The following is a 22,394-nucleotide window of genomic DNA, read 5'->3' on the forward strand; positions in this document are numbered from 1 at the left end:
GAATTTCGAAAAAAAAGTCAGAATTATGGGTTTAAATCTCTCAATTCTGACTCCATAACATGCAATTGCGACTTTATACAGTAGCTGACTTCTGATATTAAGATATAAAGTCGCAATTGTGAAAAAAAAGTCGCAATTATCTTTTCAGTTGTTTTATTCTGTGGCGGAAACAAGCTTCCATAGCAATATCAGGCATTGTTGCGCATAAAACAAAAAAAGCAATAGGCTTTAGCTGGATCATAGCCATTAGCCGCTACTTGCTAGTTAGTTGCATGGGGAGGATATTCTTATTCTATAGAGCATCTGATTGGGAAAATAATCAATAAATAATTTATAATTTCGATCCATTGTCCCAGAAGAGAAAATAGACTTTGAGGAGTACACTATCTTATAGCTTATTAATGACCTCAAAGCTAATAGCTAATAAAGCTAACAAATGACTGGTACACTGTATAACCAGTCAGGAACTATCCAACTATTTTAGAAATTATGTAGCCTACATATAAACAAAAGGAGTGACATGTAATGTACTAATGAAGACAGTTAAGCCGTCGCACACCGGACGGCAAACGCCATGCCGTGTCATGGACAACTCGCCAGTATTGTGAGTCTGTTCTAGTAGACTTCAAGAATGAACAGTGGCATCAATGAATTTAAAGTTTTGTACTTGGAAAAACAGGGCAAACGTACAGAGAATGTGTGATCAATATAATTATAGCTCTCTATATGAAGCATATAGATTTTTTCAAGCCACATAAAGTTAAACGCTTCAATGCAAAAAATGCACAATACACAGCGGCGGCGCCTGTGTGCATACACTCACAGAAAACAGTTTGTTTGTCCATAGTCCATAGTTGTGTCCCAAATGACATAATATACATTATGCACTTATACTTCACACTGTGTACTCTACCATCTAGTGTATGACATTTATACCAGGTTCAGACTACACAATATCAGCCCACTTTTGGCATGATCCATTTGACTTAGGGTGTTGTGGTGATTCGTAAACAACACTGGGCTTTGGGATGCAAGAATCAATCGTTTAGTGTCAAAGCGGATGACAACTGACGCCGCACCTGCAATGCTTCGCAACGTCCTGACAGAAAGACTAGCATGTTACATCACATCTGTGACGTTGACCAATAGGAGCACAGAAGTTCTTCCATACACAGCTTTAAAACATGGCGAAACGAAAGAGAGAAAGAGAGCAATGGAGGAAAGGTTTGTGGAGCTAGAGCAACAATATTCCAGCATTTATGATGTTTCCTTGATGGACAACAACTAAAAAAGATAAATGCTGGTGAACGATAGCAGAGGCGTGAGTTCTGGAATTAGCTTTAAGATAAAGTACAACCATTGTTTGTTTATGCTCTTGTTTCCGGGAAGTCATTGACTAGTCCCGCTTTCTTGAAGACATCACGCACATCGACAAACGATGATTGGTTTGGAAGCAACATGTAGTCGGACATGCTTCTTGACCACAACATGACAATAATTTAGGGGTCAAAATCACACAATCTGACAAAAATATTGTGTAGTCTGAACCTGGCATTATTTATACTACAAAACAACATAGAACAGTGTATACGTATGCAAATTGGGATAATTTGCACCTCATGTCAACTGTTCTGCTCACCTGTCAGATCTCTGTCTCTAAAAGGATCTTCCATCTCCGAGTCTCGAGAACGAGCCGCACTGTCACATTCTGGTTTTTTATACCTGATGGAGAACACAAACATGAGGCACTTTTACAATGTTTATACATCTTCTCCTCTATTATCAGTATCTGTACAAAGCCACACAAGCCTTATGTGGAGCCACATTTCTTCAGTTCAGTCTGTCGAAGTCAGACATCTGAGAGTGAAACCGTGAACACACTGGAGAGCTGCTTTAGAGTAGAACTTGAAGTTGTAATTCTAATTGAAAGCGACATTGACATTTTTCATGTTTACTACTGTAAAGCTGCTTGCTTTAAAACAATCAATTGCATAAAGTGTTATATAAATAAACACGACATGACTTGACTGGACTGGAGAGCTGAATTACAGTTCTCAGTAATGCTGCAAAGGTATTTTGAACTTACCCCTAAGTGTAGAATGAAAAAGAACTTCGCAGTGAATATATCATGGCTTTTATGGAGTCTTTTGACTTGGGACAGTAGGCAGCCACCCAAAACTTCCTAGCAAACGCTTAGCTATGTGCCTACAACATCTCGGAAAACAAAAATAAGGACTTGGCAACCAAATTATCATGGACAAACATCACGCATTTTCTTGTTCGTAGAGAATGCAGAGTTTGGCCTTCACTGTAGATTCAGAGATGGGACAAAAAAAATGCAGCCATACAAGTCCTGTCTCAGTTAACACAGCTATCCAAACACATGAAGAAATGACAAACCCTGAGTATTTGATTTCATTGTTTGATCCAATTTGGTTGACTGGTTTTTAGTAAGACAGACATAAGAATGCATGACACTGCAGAAATCTAGGATTTAACGGAAACATCCAGAACATCTATCCAAAGGATCATGCCATCTCAGCATGGTTCAGAGGCAGCATGGGCTCCATGCCTGAATTCATATTGTGAATTTCGTTCAACAAGAACCAGTTGGCTAAACCTTCTCAATGTTTCCACGGCAAAAAAAAAGAAAAAAAAAAAAAGAAAAGAGAGCAATTTACACATCTCCAAAAGTGGAAAATAAATCACAGCTCATAATGGGTAGAAACACATCAGGACGTGTCACGCTTTCAATTTGAGTGCTTTCTAAACAAAATTCAGCACTGACAGCTTTGCTCATGGAAAAATAAAGACTGTGGTTTGGAGAGAAAATCGATTGTCATAACATTCCACAACTAAACTAATCAGTCGCATTGGATGGTCGCCATTCTGTTAGCATTTTGAGATGTTTAGAGCATGCAAGCTCATCCAGAGACACGTCGTATAAATAATGGGGTTACAGCACAGATAATGACACACTTGCATAATTTGTCATAAGACAGTTTGTTTCTGTCTTACCTTGCAGAAGTCCCAGGTATGGGTCTCCCAGTGTCCACCAGCACACACCAGCAGTAACCAGTAGACTGGTGGCACTGGACTGGTTTGTAGAGTCCCTGCAGGCCGCAGTCAGGGATGAAGATGGCTTCCCGCGGATTCTGCCGAGCCTCATCCTGGGCCGTCTGCCTCTCCTGGTCACAAGAGGGAACTTTCTCTAAAACCATGAGAAACACACTCAATACACAGAAATCTCTCATATCAGGTAGTGCACTTCAGGTATGGTTTAATATTCTTCAACAATGGCAATAAAGCAATACAACAGTCTATATATAGTGAGCTAGTACAATGTACAAACAGGGACACCACATGGAAAGCATGAGGCATGGCAACAGTCAAAGTTCTCAGAAAGGCGGTATCCTTAATGCAATTCCAGCTTTTCAGTTTGAATGTCTTTGTCTTCTTAGCAGTCTTTTTAAAACCACTGTTCAAAGTGGAAGAACTTCCAGTTCTTTGTTGTTAAAAGTGCTTCCATTTGTTTAGCTTGCGAACACTGTAGAGAATTATGCAGCCTCTTTTTAACCTTCCATTTTAGGTCTCTAACTCCCTATAACTTTATTCCCTCTTCCTGTACCCTGTACAAAGACGGAAAAAGATTGGGATCAGTATGTTTTTATAATTTTTGAAAGAAGATTCATATGTTCACGAAGGCTGCGTTTATATAAAAATGCATTCAAAACTCATCTTTTGCTGCTTTACGCAGTGCAGAAACAGTGATACAGTGTCAGTTTGAAAGTTTAAAAGAGAAAGTTTGAATAATCGCATTTATTTGAAATAGAAATGATTTGTACATGCCTTTAAAATGTAAAGGTTACACTTTATTTCGATAGTCCACTTCAGACATTCTACTAACTGAAGTAGAACTGATGTAACAACTTTGCAACCACATGTCAACTAACTCTCATTAGAGTATTAGTAGACTGTTAGGATAGGGTTAGTAGAATAAGTAGACATGTTCTCGCAAAGTTACTTATAGTCTGTTGGGGAGCATCAAAATAAAGTGTTAGCAGATATTAAGCAGACAGTCTACCAATACTCTAAAGACTGGTAGTTGACATGTAGTTGCAAAGTTAATTGTAGTTAGTAGAATGTCTAAAGTGGACCATCGGAATAAAGTTTTAAATTAATTATAGTTAGTAGAATGTCTAAAGTGGACCATCGGAATAAAGTTTTACCAATGCAAATAATTAGGCCAGATTTTCTATAGGTAGCATAACATTTGCAACACAAGTTTGAGTCATGCATCCACTGTATCAATCTTTTCACCATATGTTCCCTTAAAGGTGCAGTAAGTGATTTCTGAGAAACACTGTTGATATTTGCAATCAACCCAAACAAACACCCCTCCCTTCATTGCTCCGCCCCCAAAATGCACAAACACACAATATAAGATTGGATGTCTCTTTATCATAACTGAAGTGAAGCAAAATAATGCTTTGTGAAAGATAACATTAAGATAACAAACAAACAGCGCTGGAAAGCTTTTCTAATATTAACGTGGGTCCTAAAGCTTTTGCCTGATCATAACCCTTCTTTTTCCAGTGAAATTCCTCTGACCTTTTCTCTTTTGTAATGTCTCTCAGCCATCTCTCTTTCTACAGTCTTTCTTCAAATCTCACTCTCTCTCCTCCCCCATCATGAGAAGACACGCCCCCTACTGCTGATTGGCTACAAGTGCCTTGTGCTGCTCGGTCTGATCCACTTTCAACAGCGTTTCTCAGAAATCGCTTACCGCACCTTTAATTTGAACAGATTTTAAGAGGCGGCTTTACATGGTTAACGTCATTAATTAACACTGTTGCAAATGTTTTCATTCAATATATGAATTCAGTGTATCTGTGAGTTGAACCAATTCAAGTCCTGAAAGATCTGTGCTGTAAATGTCCATTTATAATGCAAATTGTCTAATCAAAAATTTGATTTAACTGAGATCAGCTACAATATAACTTTCACCAAAATTGTGTTAAAATGAATTGAGGCAGAATTGACTTAAACACTTCCAAGGGGCATCTTTGCCCCTATTCTTTTCTGAGCCATTAGGATTTAATTTTCATGTATTTATTAACACAATGGACACTTGAGAGATGTTCTTTTAAATGTTTTAACACCTTGTCTCATAAAACTCTATTTATGTTGAAATCCATTTAGTACGCTGCTCACTTGTAGTGCATCGGGCCAAGTATAATAGCAGCAGATGTTGAGGCTAATCCAGCTAGCAGGGTGCTGAAGAGCTTTTTAACACTCCTGATTGATGTCATTTTTAATCAGATGTTTAGTGAATATCGTGCCGCAAGAACAGTTATCAGAACCGCTGTTTTCCTCAGCGCGACAGCCCGGGACACTCAAGCTGTTAATCATTAGATTGGGCAGATGCATAAGCTATACAAAACTCTCTCAAGTCTTTCCTTTCTTCTTCCTCGTTTCAGTTTCTTCATTCTTGTAATGTTAAAAGTAAGGTTGTGAACTGATTCAAAATGTAACTAATTAATCACACAAGTTAGACATTAAAATCCCAAAATAAATGGGTTCAACACAAAGGACACACACACGCACACAACGATACCATTATTAAATGGATTTTTCTTTCTTTTTCTGAGGTTATTTAACATTTTTAAGTTTAAAAAATGTTTTGTCTTTTAATAAAACTACATTGTAAGTTCCCAGACTACTGTTTGTTTATCATTCATTTTTCTTAACATATCAAATAACCAACCTAGGCTCATTAGAAATATGTACCTCTACCTTCATTTTTGCATTCCTTTTGCATTCAAGTGCTATGTTATCATCTCAAAACTGTATTACCAAATACATTTTGATGTTATGCATCAATTAACCAGCTTTATATAGCTTTTCTAACGTAGTAAACACCTGGTTTAGCGCTGCACTTGCGATGCGGAGAGCATGGTTGCAAGCTAAAATCGCATGGTTGCTTCAGCAAATGTGTTTTTATGTCAAGTTTGCTTTTGTTAATGCTATCAGTTAGGTTTAGGGTAGGTGGTACGCTATTTTCCAATGCGATAGAGCATTAACATTTTAGCATTACTCGCTGGACATTTAATTTCAGAACTACCGCGATACATACAACAGCCAATGTAATAAAACATTGCCAGATTTACATTCATCTGAATGCACTTTTAGCCCCACAAACTTCAAGAAATGTGCAAGAAACAACATAATATAATTTTGCAGAAATGTCGCCATAGGCACACATTTTAATAAGCCTGGGTTGGAAATAACAATCTTCACATAAACAGGAAGTGAAAAATAAAATAAATGGAGCATTGTGTCAGTTATTTTTTCTTCTTTCAACAGTCCGTATTAATTATTGAAATGTATGCATGTATTTGAGTGATATGAACTTGTGGCTTAACTACAATTAAGGGGCCGTTTACACGAAACCATTTTCAACTAAAAACGGAAAACTTTTTATGCGTGTTGGACGTTCATTTACAAGACAACGGCGTTTTGGGGGCCTGATAACACATGCTTTTTAAAACGGGTTTCAAAGTGCACGTTTTTGAAAACTATACTGTTATCGTCTCCATGTGAACTACAAAACACAAATTTGTGAAAACAGTGACATCATACGCATGTGTATTACATGATGTTTTATTAACAAGGTTCGGGAGGAGCAGGTGCAGATAATTAACCCAATTAGCACAAGTGAAGATCAATCAGTAATCAACTCAGGACAAGATAAATAACAGCAGAACCACCTCTGTTCCTTGACAGTTTATCAGCATCCCACCTCCACCCCATCTCCTCACTTCTAGTTCCATCTACTCTTACCAACGGGGGGAGTACTCTGGGTTCGGGCAGAAATTTCGAGCTCGGAGCCCTCCACCCGGACAGCACGCCAAATACACATAACCTTTACCGTAATAATTATATGTAGATGTGAACTCGTGAAATGTCTATAGGCGAGTAATGTTTCTTTACAAAGTGACATCACCAACTTCTGGCCTGACAGAATAACACAGCGTTTTTTGTCGATTTCACGGATCCTTGTGAACAGGGATCGGTTTGACAACATTGTCGCATGTACGCGAAAAACACAAAGGAAAAACTTTTCCATTTTTAGTACATCGTTGTCGTGTAAACATACCCTAAATGATTTTGGGGCGGGATTACCTGTTTGACCAAACAATGGCAGATGCATATGGGGCGCTATGGTGGTGTGGGAAATATGATTGGAAACATCATTCTTGCCCCACTCATAGCGCAAAAAATGACACGTTACCAACGTTCTGTTTGTAGAAATAATGGGACGAGATTACGGAATTATGCATTGCGAACTCGAGCAGCACAGAACAATGACTAATCTAGTTTTACTTGAAGAGGAGGACCACTAAATGGTTCCCAAATGAATCTGTACCAAAGTATAAAATTCCTGGCCGGAGGGTGAGGGGTGGTACAGAGGAAGGACAAGATCTGGAGTGTGAGAGAATTAAACTGAGAACAGCACTGCCCACTCAGAGTGTTCGTCTGAGCCTCCAAATGAAAACCATGAGCTACAAGCCCGTTCAGTGTAACCAAATCCTGCTGTTTTTGCTTTTGTCTTCATTACAAACAGTTCTGGTAAGTTCTGACAGCGTTGGCACGATCGGGAACAAGGCTTGGGGTGTTTTAAGTGGAACCTGACTGTGAAGACAAGGAACGGGGGAGAGCATTAATACGTCCTCTTTTCCAGAGATGGGCTCACAATCCACATTCAAGTGTTCACGGCAGAGTCCATGACTCCTGCGCTTCCCGCCAAGGTTCCTTCATATCTAAATTATTTAGCACTGTTTATTGTAGCGAGGGTATACTGGCGCCAAGCAGATGGGATTCCCAAAAGAATTTTTTTTTTTCTCTCTCTCGCCAAAATACAATAAAACAGGACAGAAAAGGATGGACAGTCTCAGATCCCATTTAATCCTATTTGCGTCACATTTTCGTTATGCATTCATTTTTTTTTAAGATCTGCACGTAAAACTTGATCTGACCCTCCTCTCTTTTCAGAGTGCAGTCATTTTTATGCACTCTGTCCCTTTTTATTCCAAGAAGTGAGTTGCATGAGTTCTGTTTAAACAAACAGACATAAGTGAGATACAGCCGAGGTGAGACCTCATTGCTCCCAGAATGCTTTGCTGTTGTTCTCTCTCAGTGTTTACAGGCTGGTATTGATTAGTTTATGCGCGGTATGTTGTAGGTAAACTCTGCTGATTTCCTCACTATAACGGCTGAAAATCAGAGCCTCATGTGTTTCATCGTGCCAAGATCAGGCCAAACAAAATAGCTTGAAACTCAGACTTATCAGCCTCCTTTAAACAAAGTGTTCTCTCTCTCTCCCTTTCTGTTTTAGATGCGTATATCGCACTCTCTCTTTCTATCTCTTTCTTCATATGCCGTCCCTGCAATTGTTTTCAGCTGTGGGGAAAGTAATCACTCCAGTCTTGGATCTATGCATTCTGAGCTCATAACGTAACAGAAGAGGGCATGATAGGCCAGAAGAGGAGGGGTGGGCACCATGTTCTCCTCAAACTTTAATATGCTAAATGGAAAGGTTTATAGACAATCATGTCAAACATGTCCTCATCCTCAGAAGTACTCTAACCTCTTCATTTTTATTTCCTTCACGTGGCCAGTGCTAGGTTTGGTGACTGGATGTATATCGAGAAACACAATATATTGTTTTTCACAGAGAATGAGCCAATGATCGCTTAATAACTTCCTGGGCATGTGACACATCCTGGTTATATCTTATCCAAAGTGACTTACCATATTGGGTCATTCTGAGAAATTGGGATTATTCCTCATTAGTGTTCCCATGACTTATGACTACTGACTTTATTTAACAAGATACAGAACTTCTGTCATACAGTGGTTTAATGGTTTTAACTCTGTAGAACGCAAAAGAAAATCAATTACATTTTATATTTAAATGTTTGTTATTCATTAAAATATCAGCCAATTGCATGCCCACATTTTAATAAGCTGTAAATAAAATAAGAATAGAAATAGATTAAGAACAGAAAAATAATTTAGTCTTTCCTCTTCTTTCTGTTTGGTTGGTTTGCTCATATAAAATCATAGGATTGGTATCATGTATTATTGAGGGCCACATTAAAAAACACAGGTAACTTAAGTAATTTAAATATAATATAATATAATATAATATAATATAATATAATATAATATAATATAATATAATATAATATAATATAATATAATATAATATAATATAATATAATATAATATAATATAATATAATATAATATAATTAGTGGTGGGCAACGATCAATCACGATTAATCTTTTCCAAAATTTTGTGTTTACATAATATGTGTGTACTGTGTATAATTATTTTGTATATATATAAATACACATATGCAAATATATATTTAAAAAAATATTTGCATGTATAAACTGTTTATATATGTATACATAATTTGTATTATATATAAATATTTTATATATGAATAATCACATATTCCTTAAATATATACATGCATATGTGTGTATTTATATATACAACATAATTATACCCCGTACACACACATATATTATGTAAACACAAACTTTTATTTTGGATGCGATTAATCGTTTCCCAGCACTAAATATAATATAATATAATATAATACCCATAACAGTCATGCCTGAAACATTTCAAAATACAAAAAGGTTGGTGCAGAACATTAAAAAGAAATGTCTAAATGTTTTCCCCTTTTTAGTTGATATAGCACTGAAACTGATTGACTATCAGAATTTACTCAGTTCATTCAAATGATATTAATAAGTATTTTAATTCACACTGTGTCGGGTTCAAAATAACAATAGCAATACATAAGGATTAGAAGTAGTAGTTTGAGGCCATGTGGTGGTCCCAAAATGTCTATGGAAATTGCGACCCTATAAGTTTTAAGGCACAAAGGACAAAATTGCTGGTACAGTCACCATGGTTAAAAGGCTATTCTAGAGTTTGCGGTATCACGGTAACTCTATATATCCTTTTTTTTTTGCCGAATATCTATACCTGCACTCAAACCAGTATAGGGAGCTTTGTATACAGTAGCTAGTCCAAACCTGTAATGCTACTACTACCCCCAAATCTTAGGGGACACAATGATAATTATGCTTGTTCTGTTTCATGGGGACCACAACCACAATTACCAAAGAAACACACAATTTACCTCACCTCAGATGAGCATGTTCACTGTTATAACTGCACGAGCTGATGTGTGAAAGATCGAACTGATGCGTACCACCCACAATGCACTGAGAGATGGAAACTTGGCTTTCTTCGAGATTTACTTTAGCAGCAAAAACAACATCTCAGTGTTTCAATTTACTCCAGATCCCACACACTCCCATGAGCAGCAACGGTGGAGCCTGATGCCAACTCCGTCACTTCTGCACCAATAGCACCCCTGTGATGACCGTGGATCTGCTACTCGGGTTGAATAGTGTTGATGTGCAACAGATGCTAATTGGTCACAGGAGGAGACTCTGAAGCGTTCCAAAGACGTGTCAGATTAGATATACAACGTGTCTGCTCAAGGTAAGTGTTTCCTTCAGCACAGAATATCTTTTGTCAAAATTTTGTCAGTTATTCTCTGGTGAAATAAATTGATTATTTTTCAATGTTTACCAATTATAGGCCACCCAGGCAATAAACAAGGGAACGCCACTGGAACTGCATACACAATTTGACGTATACGACACACACACACACACACATTCTTGTACATCTATCTTTATGAGGACTTTCATTGACACAATGCAATCTCTAGTCACTTACCCTAACCTTACCCATCACAACTAAGTGCCTAACCCGAACCCGAACCCTAAACCTACCCTTAACCCAATTATAACCTTATCCCTAAAACCAAGTCTTGACCCTCAAACAGGCCTTTAAAGGGCTCTCTTTGTCCTCAGTCCAATGGTCTAAAACTGGTCCTCACAAAGATAGTTGTACAAGTACACACACACACACACCCTCATTCAGTCTGCTCTCCTCCTGTGCCACAAAAATTCAGATCCCTACCTCTCAACCGCACTGCCCAAAAACCTCACAGAACTTGACGGAGTTGACTGAGCATGCCCAGAGGGTGCTCGACTCATTTGAAGGAAATTGTAAAGGAGACACAGAAAGCTAAACAAATTACACAGAGGAGAGCTGAGACAAACAGAGAAAGAGGGGCGCCATAATTCTAGCGGTGTTGGGTTTCTCCTCCCTGGACATGCTGAATATTAAATCTAAAACTGGAACAGAAATGTTGCACAATCAAGGGCGCTTGAATGTACCAACTTGGACGCTGCAATGACGATGCTTTGAAATATTTCTAGCTGTGTAGGCTGGCCATCAGTCTTGTGTGTGTCAACACAAAGCTCTGCTTGAAATTGTGTGTTTTTGGTCATTACTGTTTTAAGAGGGAAATGGACTAACAGGATTTTCTTTCCATTTATATCTTTAAGAAATCAAATCAGCTATTAACCATTGTGAGACAACTGAAATTGATAGAGCAGAATATATCAGACAGACGATGAATGGATGGATGGATGGATGGATGGATGGATGGATGGATAGATTCTCACCTGACTTCCTACTGTTTGAACTGTTCTGTTTGTTCTCTTTGTACACCAGCTGCTTAATCCACAATGTTGGAGCTGTAATCTCTGTGGTGATAAAAAACAAAAACAAAATTGATGTTTTAAACAAATTGATATCAGTCAAATACATAAATGCAAGACTCGTGCTCATGTTGCTTGTATTTGCATGTGGTCGAAACTTACCCTCACCTTCTGGGACAACATGCGTCTCCATGGTTGGTGTGGGCTTGGAGCCATCATCTGGATTGAGGGTGAGAAAGAAACGGAAAGAGACTACCATTATTGAGGTTAATACAATCTACTCTCCACAACTGTTGAATGATTGGGATTTGCACATGGCCCGGCCATTAGCACAGAAAACAAAGTGGGTGAGGGATAGAGGGTACAAAGAGAGAAAATACAAGTCAGAAAACACAGATAAATAAGAGTATTCATCCACTCAAGAGCAGACACACACATCTCAGTAAATTAGCTTTCATATGCATACTGTTTAGATAAATAGTAATACAATTGTGTATAAACAAGCAATTGTAGATCATTTAACACACTCAGTCAAAAGTGTCATTGTAATTGAGAAATGTCAAACGTCCTACAGTACTTACCCACTTATGTTCTATTGCATTCTGGCTGATTTCCTTGTGGCTCACATCATTGTAGGCCCTGGCAGTGGAGGGGCCAAAGCCACAGTGCTAAAGCCACAATAAGGTGGCAGCGAAAACCAGTTCAAAGAATACATGTAGTTCACTGAACTGAATTACAGCCAAAGTGACATTGTAATTTTCCCTGTCCATCATGTTTGCATTTAAAATCAGTGATCCCCTCTGCAAAATAAGTACATGTTCTGAAAGTGAATTTTATCATTCGCTGTCTTAGTTTTATATAAACAAGGGTCATTTAGAAAGATAATGGCAGTAGTAATAAAATGAACTATAAATTGTTAAAAGCCAATTAGTTTTGTTGTCTGTTGTCTTTAAGAGCTTTAAACATCTGAGTCAGAGAATGTGTCATTGAGAGCAACAGTGACCAATAAAAAAATAAATAAAAATGAGATGATTTTAAGCATTTGATTCAAATTGAAGATTGAAAAACAAAAGGCAGATCACAAATTTAGAATTGCAAATCACTACTGTGTTTTAGGCTTTACAGGATGGTTCAAACACTGAGAAATGTTTCAAAATATCTTCTGTTTTGTGGGGAAAAAACCCGAATTGCAGGTTTGGAACACCATAAGAGGCAGAAAATGATAGAATTTTCATTTTTGGTAGAACTATCCATTTAATGCTGTGCAGATTAAATAATGTTATGTATGTAGCAAGCTTTGTAGCTAGCTTACGAGTGCCCTAGCTAGCCTCCACTAGCCTGTTAAAAAAAGTTATCCACAGTCAGATTTTTACTGGTCTCGTGAAGCCAAACCTTCAGACTGACAGCAGAAGGTCTGGACTCCATAGCAGCTTCCGTTGGCCAAGGACCGCCCAGAGGCCGTCTGACTGACATGTAGAGCAACCAATCACAATTCGTTTGATTCAGTGTCATGTTTAGGGGGTAAAAAGATATAAAGTCAATATTCCTACAATAACAGACCGACATGCAACCCATAAATCATTCATTGAAGAACGTTGTGAAATTCACTGCAACAATGGCAACAATCAGTCTCCAAATTGTTTAAAATCCAGTGTTTAGTTGATCCCTATAAGCTCTCATTGTCACAGTTGTAAACACGACTTCTTTCTTCTTCCATGAGGGGGTTTGGCATCATGACGGATTTGTTTCCAGGTGGACTGGTAAAGAACGTGTCACACACGTCTCCCGGAATCTTGTAGAATTCAACCAATCAGATGACGACTTCAAAACTCCTGAAGTGTTTTCCAATTTACTATCAATGGTCCATAGGCGTGACCATGGTCTTATTATTGGGAGATATGAGAGTTTGTGGCTCTAACATTGGAGAAAGCGTAACATACAACTTGGATCACATGTGCCTTGATAACCAATCACATTACATCCTTGACGTCATTTAATTTCGTTCATAGTTGTGCGACAGTCAATCACTGTTTGCGGATACCATAGAAATAAATGAGAAGTGCCGAAAACCGAATCATACCTGTCGCGCAATTGACCATGACTTCTTTTATAAAACTGAATTTTTATTGGTGTAAACTCTAAAAATAGATCAATCCAAAACAGATGTTTAAGAGCAAACATGTTGAAGATTAGTAAATGATAAGTAAATGATAAGCTATTTCATCACAAAAGTGGTTTATTCAGCATAGTGAAGCCTCTCCTCCATTGACATCCATTAAAAAGACCTCTTGCCTTTTAGCCTAAGTTTGCAGGCTTGCCTTCAATTGGCTTTGGCGTGGCATCTGAGGCTAAGACTAGACTTTTACAGACTAGCGGAGGCTACCCGTTAACTAACTACCAAGTTGACTACATGTGATTTTTAAGCTTTAAAGCCTAAAACACAACAATGAATAGACTCTTTATTTTCAACAACATCAGAGCTCATTGTAGGTCTTTCTTAAAAAGTGTTAATGTCAATTATGCTATCAAGAGTGTGAATGGCATTTATACTTCTGGAACCCAACAGTGATCTCTACAGGGCTGAGTGCAAAAGACTCACGTACAGTGGCACACAACCACCTTCCACCTGCTGGTGACATAAACATCTGGTGCACATGCACTTTGTCTTGAGTGCAGCCCAGTGCAGAAGAGGTGAAACAAGATCTGAAAAAACAGAGGCAAACTCCATTCCCAAACCCTACCACACATTCCCAGCACAACCATCTCCCACCCCAGTGGTTCAAACCTAAACGCACTCTCAAACCCCTATACGCCACCCTCGGGGCCCGTAAATGACAATCTGGCTTTCCTGAGTTAGGGCCCCAGAAAAGTAGGTGCCTGCCATTGCTGCTCTTAACATCTATATTAGCTGTTTGAGATTTCATTGCTGTAACAGAGCCCAGTCTTTGATGTGTGCTAAGGTCTTACACTGGCTGTTAAACAGAACAACTGGAATAGGTTTTCATCCTTTACGGTCCTTCGAGAAACTGAAGTCTGAAGTAAAAGCTTGACAGAAAGAGTCAGGCCAAATGAGCATGTCAGAGAAATATGAGGCACATTTGACATCTATTTAAATGTGCTGATACACATTTAATCGTACATAAATAAATAAAAGGAGACACAAAATAGAAAGTTTAGTGGCGTTGCAGTATGGCGTCCTTCTGATTTGTTAGTTTTCAATATCTCTCATACATAAGTGCACACACTCACATTTCTGCGAATCTCAACTCACCTTTTCTGCCGGAGCTCGGAGGTCCCGGTGGCTTATCGGTTACTGACCCTTTAAAGAGAGAGCAGAATGTTTACTCAACTTTTGAAATGCAGTACAGTAACCACCTCACTTTGGGAGAACAGGTTAAATATGTTTAACCTGCACTTGTAGGAACACAGCATGCACTTTGGAAAGTCAGATACAAAAGAATACAAAATGTAAGTGACAGCTGTAACATCCTAACTTACACAAATGGGAGAAACAGTGATCAGCTCAAGAAAAAAAAAAAGTCCAAAGAACACACACACACACACACACACTTCTAAATATGTTGAAATGTTATTATCTACAAATTAAGTTTCATGTAATGCCAATCCCTTAAATTATTCCAGGTGTTGGGTGCGTTCATTCACTATGGATACGAAAAAGAAATAACACACACACACACGCACGCACACGAACGCACACGTATGGGTACACACACACACACACACACACACACGTTTAATGGACAAGGACAAGGACAAGGATATTGATTATTGCCATCTTTGTGGGGACATTTTGTCCCCATAACGTGGGGAATATCTGAACCACACACACTCTCACACACACACACACACACACACACACACACACACACACACACACACACACACACACACACACACACACACACACACACACACACACACACACACGTGCACGCACACAGATAAATATTTTATTTATCCATTGTTACAATTATTACAACCATTATTATTATTATTATTATTATTTACTGTTATTGACAATGGTACTATAGACAAACCTTCCTGCAGAATATATTCCCAACCTTGTTCTAACGCACCAGATTTTAAGCAATTGTTTTGAGCAATTCTGATTGGAATGGCACTACAGTTTGTTTTTCATGATTGAAGTCTCCTGTGTAGACATCAGTGTGAGGATTGTTCTGTCGTGTTTGATTAGTGTTGAAAATAAATTCTGCAGCTAGATAGATCTCCAGGATTTAATATCCATACATAAAACACAGTTTAATGTGACACGAAACAGATAAAATACATTGAGGAGAGGATAGTTACTGTATGCACAAACAATCATCAATCACATTGATCCAAGTACGTGCAAATGCTCAGGATTAAAGGCATGCATAAGTTCAAGATTAGACAGTCAAAAAATTTCAATGCTGGAGAGAAAGAGAACTTTGAACAAAAGGGCGATTTGGAATGAAATTTACTACCTGACAATCCACTTGTCCCAGCATGAGTTCCCATAAATTCACGGAAGTTTCCTGCAAACGTGTGCAAGACATTTAACTTAAGTGGTGATTCATGGGATTCACTCATTTCTGGGACAGGACTGGTCCATCTTTTGAGCATTCATGAAATATAGAACAGTGAACCAAGTTTGAGACGAGAATACATCGGAGTGTGACGTTATTGCAAAAAATAAATAAAAATTAAATCACTGGTTGGCACCTAAATGTGAATCCTTTACTTTTAAAAAGAAACAGTAATACAATTACAGGATCTTATGCAGGACAACAAGCAGCAGGAAGAAAACCTAGAAACGTATTAAACAATTACTGGACAGAAATACTTTCCACTATTCCGGCTAAATGTGCAGAGACAACTATAAGTAAGCCTTTTAATCACTGATGCACTGAAGCACAGTTTACACTGTGAACAGTTTATTAATTTCAAAAACTAGTGTGTGAAACAGTAAATGATGTAATGCTAAAGAGTTGTGAGCTAAAGTGTTATCATTACCTAACAGCATCTAGCAAGTGCCTTCCAGTTCTCATCCCAAAAAATATAAACATTTCCTCAACAATTTAATCAAATCTAGAGTAAACAAAATGAAAAACATTGTGAGTTGAATAATCAAATGTCATGAAAAAAAAAAAAAGTAACAAATCTTTGGTTATACAGAAGGTTGCAGGGATGGCGTATTTTTTTAGGCCAAAACCTAGAAATGAGTTAGCATTTAAGCACTTCTGGTTCCATTGTTATGAAGTGGAATTAAAAAAAAAAAATTTGGTTAAAGGTAGGGAAGGCAATTTTCAGATAGTAGTATGGTAGCATGCTATGCTATGCTAATCACAGCCTGTCACAGAGTGTTCGATTTCGGCTGGATTTAACCGACCGGACGCTTGCAGTGTTGAAAACGTACTTTCAGTACTTTCAATACACCACGTGCATATATAAGAATAAAGTTCAAAATAAGCCTCTTATAAGATCTATATATTTGATCAGTTTTATTTTGATAAACATGTCACAATATAACATTAATATTACATGAAAAGAGTTTTCCAGCCGCTCTGGAGAAGCTGTGCAGAATGAGTCTGCTCTCGAATAGCTCTTGCATTTGTAACAGTGGCGTGGAGTCGATCGATCAGTCTACGCAGCGCAACATGAAGTCGAACACACCTACCGACTCAACCAATGCCATAAGTTTGAGGGCGGGACTTCCTATTCATTAAAACAATAAAACAAATTTACCAGATGTGGCCAGGATCTGGGCCGACACTATGTTGCTGTCTGGGTTTTGTGGGAAATCTGTTTGGAAACTTGTTTGGTAATTGCATTTTTCAATTCTAGTGGTGCAGAAATGGTAACAGCATTAAGTAAAGTAACTTAGGTAAAAAGTATGTTTTTGTACCATCCCATCATAATAATAACAATAAAATAATGAATTATATTGAACAAGCTAAAAATCCCAAAGGTTTCACAGGTGTCTCTGCAATGTGCTACAGATGAACTGAACTGACAACGGTTGAAAGGACCATCCAGAAAGCTAGTAGACATTTTACATCAGGGTTAGGTAAGCGTGAGATAGCATGTAACCATAAAATGTCAAGACACAAGAAAAAAATAGAACCAGGTGCTCCAATCCTAACGTAATCCAGTTCTGGCAGGAGTCGGTGGTCTTATCTCCAACAGAACAATCAGAGCCATTTGAGCAAAGTGTTCCCATTTATTTACGAAGAGAAAAGCTCCCTCATTCCAACTGTCCACTGAAAGCAGTTATACAATGAAAAAGAGAACGAGAAAGCAATGATGGAGAAGACGGAAAAATTGTAGAGAATGAAACAGATGAAGACAGAGATTGATGGAGTGTGAATTTGGATAGAGACAGAAAGAGAGAAGAGCAGAAATGTAGAAACCTTAAAGTAGAGAAAAGAAAAATGGATGAACTTTCGGAGTCGGCGCAAGTCCTCCAGGATATTATCCATCACCTCTCAGTTCCATGCACAAACACAGTAGAAGTAAACTAAACAGAGCGGTGGCTAGAGTTTAACATCACGCTGACTCCATCAAAACAAAGAGCACAATTTAAATCAAACAAAGTCTAATGGCTTTGAAAGTGATGGACTACAGGCGCAGCTTCTTGACCGAGGCACCTGATGGTTTAGCGGTTCTGCTTTTCAGCACGACCTAAACACAAAGCAATAATCCAAGCAAACAGTCTAGAGATAACATCTGCATACATACAGTACCTGAACACACTGGCGTTTTGTTCTGGACAGAGGAACCGCTGACTGGCTTGCCATCTGTGGTCACGCACCAGCAGTATCCTGTGAGGGTGTGACACTGGACCTGGAGGAGATACAGACAGAGAGAGGTGAGAGGAAATTCCAGTAACTGCTCTTGTATCTCCTGGACGACCCGCACGAAACGTCCCGGCGCTTGCGCTGGGGGAATACAATTATTCAGAGTGAAAAACGACTCTCATAAACGATGAGGCATTAAAAGCTTAGGCGGACTGGATGATCGCTGTTTAACAAAGCAAAGGCGCAGGTGAAATAGAGGCTGCGAGTCTATAAATGCGATTTAATGTACACTTTCCATTCAGATTCCCAAAGCAGCCGTGCTGATGAGAAACACAGGGAAGTGCAATTTTTTTGGAATCCTATCAAGGCTGGGGAAGATGTTAGAAGGCAAATTTGTCCACTAGATAGGTTTAGGCTTTAGGATTTGTCGATGTCAGAAGCAACATATTAAGTGCACTGGCCCGGGACTCTGTCGGACCTGGGCAAATGTTCCGTCGTCATTGCATTCTGGGATAAAAATGGATTCCTGTGGCCTCTTGGCTTGTTCCAGAGCCTGAATCCTCTCAGTCCGACATTTCGTCTGGCCTGCTTCTGTAATACAGAAACAAACATGCCTAATTACACACTTGACGTACAACTGCAGCTAAACTTACATAAAGCTAGTGCCACAATGGGTTTGATTCTGCAGGGATTTTATAAAAAAATATTATCTAGGAAATTAACAAATTGAATAACGTATAAGGCTGAGTAAATGACGTTTCCAGTTGTTTATGATTACTGGATAGGGATTAAAAATAAATAAATAGAAATTTCACTGAAAAACAGCAATTATATTTTAGAACCAAGTCATTTCCATGACATTTCCATGATCTTTAAAGGTATTACTCAAAGGTATTACTCATTTTCTGGTTTTCCAGGCCTGGAAATCACCATTTCAAATTGCTTGATGTTTCCATGACTATGGAAATCCTAAAAACAATTAACAGGCGCATTTTTGAAGATATGATTATTAGGAAAGAGCCTTTAAAAAATGTTTTTTGGGGAAATTTCAATCACAAAGAGCAATTCTATTTTAGTCCTGGGCAACTACAAAAATATATATTCACGATAAAAAATAAATAAATCAATTCCATTTCCATAACCTTTAAAGATATTAATTGTTCATGAGTTTTCCTGGCTTAAAAACCACAATTTAAAAATAGCTGGATATTTCCATGACCATGGAAATCCTGAGAACAACTAACAGGCGGATATCTGAAGATAGGATTATTGGAAAAGACATCTCATTAGACAACCATCTAAAGAAATCTCATCACTTGTGGTAAGAAATGCATCATGAAGATTCTTAATCTTGAAACGTCATCTAAACAAGGAAAATGTGAGGTTTTGAAATGGCGAAGCTGAGTGTCGTGTTCCAACATGTAGGCACTTTGTATGAATACAGAGAGTATTTAGTCATCCTAGTCAAATAAACAACACTTACAAGTTGGACCTCAGTGCTGGACTGCATCCAAAAATGAGGAGGCTAAAAACCATGCCATCCTTGCGTGAAGATATGAGCCCGGACAGATGTAAGTTCAGCAAGCACACAAAGACAAACTGCAAATCTGCCCTACGCATGCCTGTGAGCAGATGCTCTTAAATCATCCTAGATGCAAAAATGAGAAACACCTGTTGTATCTGTGAAGTCTGTGACCGATCGACTGGAAGAGACAGGTGGGCTGCAGTCAGCTCCAGATAACACAAGAGTTGAATTATACTGATATATACAGAACAACCAAACCTCAAAACATCAGTTGTTAATCTGACCTTTTTAGTTTTTACAACATGCAGAACATGATTTCACCGAGTGCAACATGTTCCTGGATCAACATCTTTGTTGATCCTGGAATAACATTCCAATCAACCAATCAGATTTGAGGGACAAATTTACAGTTTATGTCACGCTTAGGCTTATAGAGTCCGGTGCTTTTACATCAGTGTTATTCACCTATCATTTCCCTCTGATTTTAGGGATAAATTATGGGTAGGGATTGGTTCAGGGGTAGGGATATGGTTAGAATTAGATGTTGATCCAGGAACATGTCTAAAAAAATCAGGACAAAACAAGCCTTAATTATGTATATAATATATTTACAATTCAGTGAATTTATGTAAATTTCTATGGGACAAAATATGCGTTTTTTTGTGTTATTGTTGGTAAATGGCTGTCTTGGCTGTCCATGGCTGTCCATTTGTTTTTTAATTTCAATTTCCTATTTCAGTTTGCTAAAGATGTTTTTTCTTTGTAAGGTATATGAACTTTACGCTGAGTAAATAACGGTACTTTAACCAAAGTTTCTATTTAGCAGTACACAATTTGAAACATCTAAAGAGAGTTTGTTAATAGACACCAATTAGTGTTTTCCTAAAAAACAGTGATGACACCGATCATGCACCTTTAACTGACAGTTTAACACGGTCCAGTCTAAGAAACTTATGATGCAGGCTGACCGTGACTTAAAGACAGTCAATCTGCCTTTCAGTATGTGAACACGGCCTGCAAAAACTTACATGCATACCAGTGGGCATACGCGTTCCCTTGGTAGTTTGCTCTAATGCTCCAGGGACTGTATATTCTCTCTGACACGCACACAGATGTGTTCATTTGAGATCAGCCACCTTTTTGGTGCCAACACTTGAAACTAAGACAAAACTGCAACCCAGTTTGAAAACAAATGGTGAGGAAGGTGAAGCCAAAGCTGCCACAGAAGTTTTAAATGTGTTTAGCTTAAAGTAGGTAAAAACACTGCAAGCTTCAAAACTTTTACGAATCTTTTGTTTCGAACCAGTGGTTTGGGGTGTGTATCAAACTGCCAAAGTCACCTGATTTCAGTAAATGAGGCTTCTTATGTCATAATTGTTTCGAAATTTCCAAAATTCAATGGTTCACCACTGGGGGGCGATGATCTCTGTAACCCGTGAACCCGTGAACCCATGAATCATGCGGATTCACTGAGATCGCTGCCCAGCGGCGAACCACTGAACAAGTGTCTATGGGTTTTACCTGATCTCTGATCACTTTTATACATTTGTAAACATTTTAATTAGTCATTAGCATAATTAAAAGGAATAATAGTAGTTAATACTCTCTTATTGGCCTGTTCAGCGTAGTCATCCAAGAAAAAACAAAAAACAAAAAACAAAAAACAAGCCCTGAAACTTGATAAAAGAACATATATTATATACAGAAACTTGATATTTAATCTTATTAGATGATTAATTAATTGCATTTGATAGATTTTACTTTCAATAAAGCATTTGCAATGGGTTTGTAAAAGGTGTTTTTATGCATGTTTGGCCTGAGTTTTTGTTGCATTTACACTGTCCTGACCAGCAGGGCTCACCAGCTTGTGGCATTTCAAACACTTCGAAACAGTGAAACATTTTGCGAAGCGATTGGTTAAATTGATTCAAAGCTTTGAAAAGCTTCATTTCTCCCATCACAACACGAGTAGGAGTGCGATCCTGCATTTATACAACAGTTTGACGACACAAGTGTGTAAATAAATAAAAACAACAACGACGAGGTGACTTGAAAAAAAAATAGTGTCTTGTGTGTAACTACTTCCTTCCATTCAATTCTGAAGTTGATTGTTTAATACATGAGCCCAAGCCTCCATTACTAATTTGAAAACGCCACTTTAGAACTAGTAACGAAGGAATGCTAAGTTGCTTCACTTAAGTTAAAAGCTATTATACGTAAAAGTATCATGTAACTACTTTAAAGCTATATAAGCTATATGCTAAAATGATTATGTAGAGAGGAGTATTATGAGAGAGAGAAATCGAATGAGTGAGTGTGATTACCTGCATCTGATACAGCATTAATTTTTCAGGTCAATCTCATATTCATAATACGCTAAGGAAAGCGATATCTTTGTCTTAG

General features: G+C 38.1%; 1 protein-coding gene across 9 annotated transcripts in view; it reads right to left on the reverse strand.

Annotated features, from left to right (window-relative positions):
* Positions 1-22,394, reverse strand: part of smoc1 (SPARC related modular calcium binding 1) — a 54,765-nt gene that overhangs the window by 15,278 nt on the left and 17,093 nt on the right. For 4 of the 9 annotated variants that reach the window (XM_084393560.1, XM_084393558.1, XM_084393562.1 and 1 more), the window contains exons 4-11: positions 18,945-19,057; positions 18,413-18,512; positions 16,154-16,204; positions 14,938-14,985; positions 11,829-11,918; positions 11,631-11,711; positions 3,019-3,211; positions 1,640-1,722 (exon numbers count right to left, since the gene is read on the reverse strand). In XM_084393560.1, coding sequence (XP_084249686.1) covers positions 1,640-1,722; positions 3,019-3,211; positions 11,631-11,711; positions 11,829-11,918; positions 14,938-14,985; positions 16,154-16,204; positions 18,413-18,512; positions 18,945-19,057 — 759 coding nt within the window. The remainder of the gene's footprint in view (positions 1-1,639; positions 1,723-3,018; positions 3,212-11,630; positions 11,712-11,828; positions 11,919-14,937; positions 14,986-16,153; positions 16,205-18,412; positions 18,513-18,944; positions 19,058-22,394) is intronic. The other 5 variants (XM_084393566.1, XM_084393563.1, XM_084393561.1 and 2 more) reach the window with 5 other exon arrangements.

Source organism: Rutilus rutilus (genome assembly GCF_951802725.1).
Source record: "Rutilus rutilus genome assembly, chromosome: 21".
Classification (NCBI taxonomy): Eukaryota; Metazoa; Chordata; class Actinopteri; order Cypriniformes; family Leuciscidae; genus Rutilus; species Rutilus rutilus.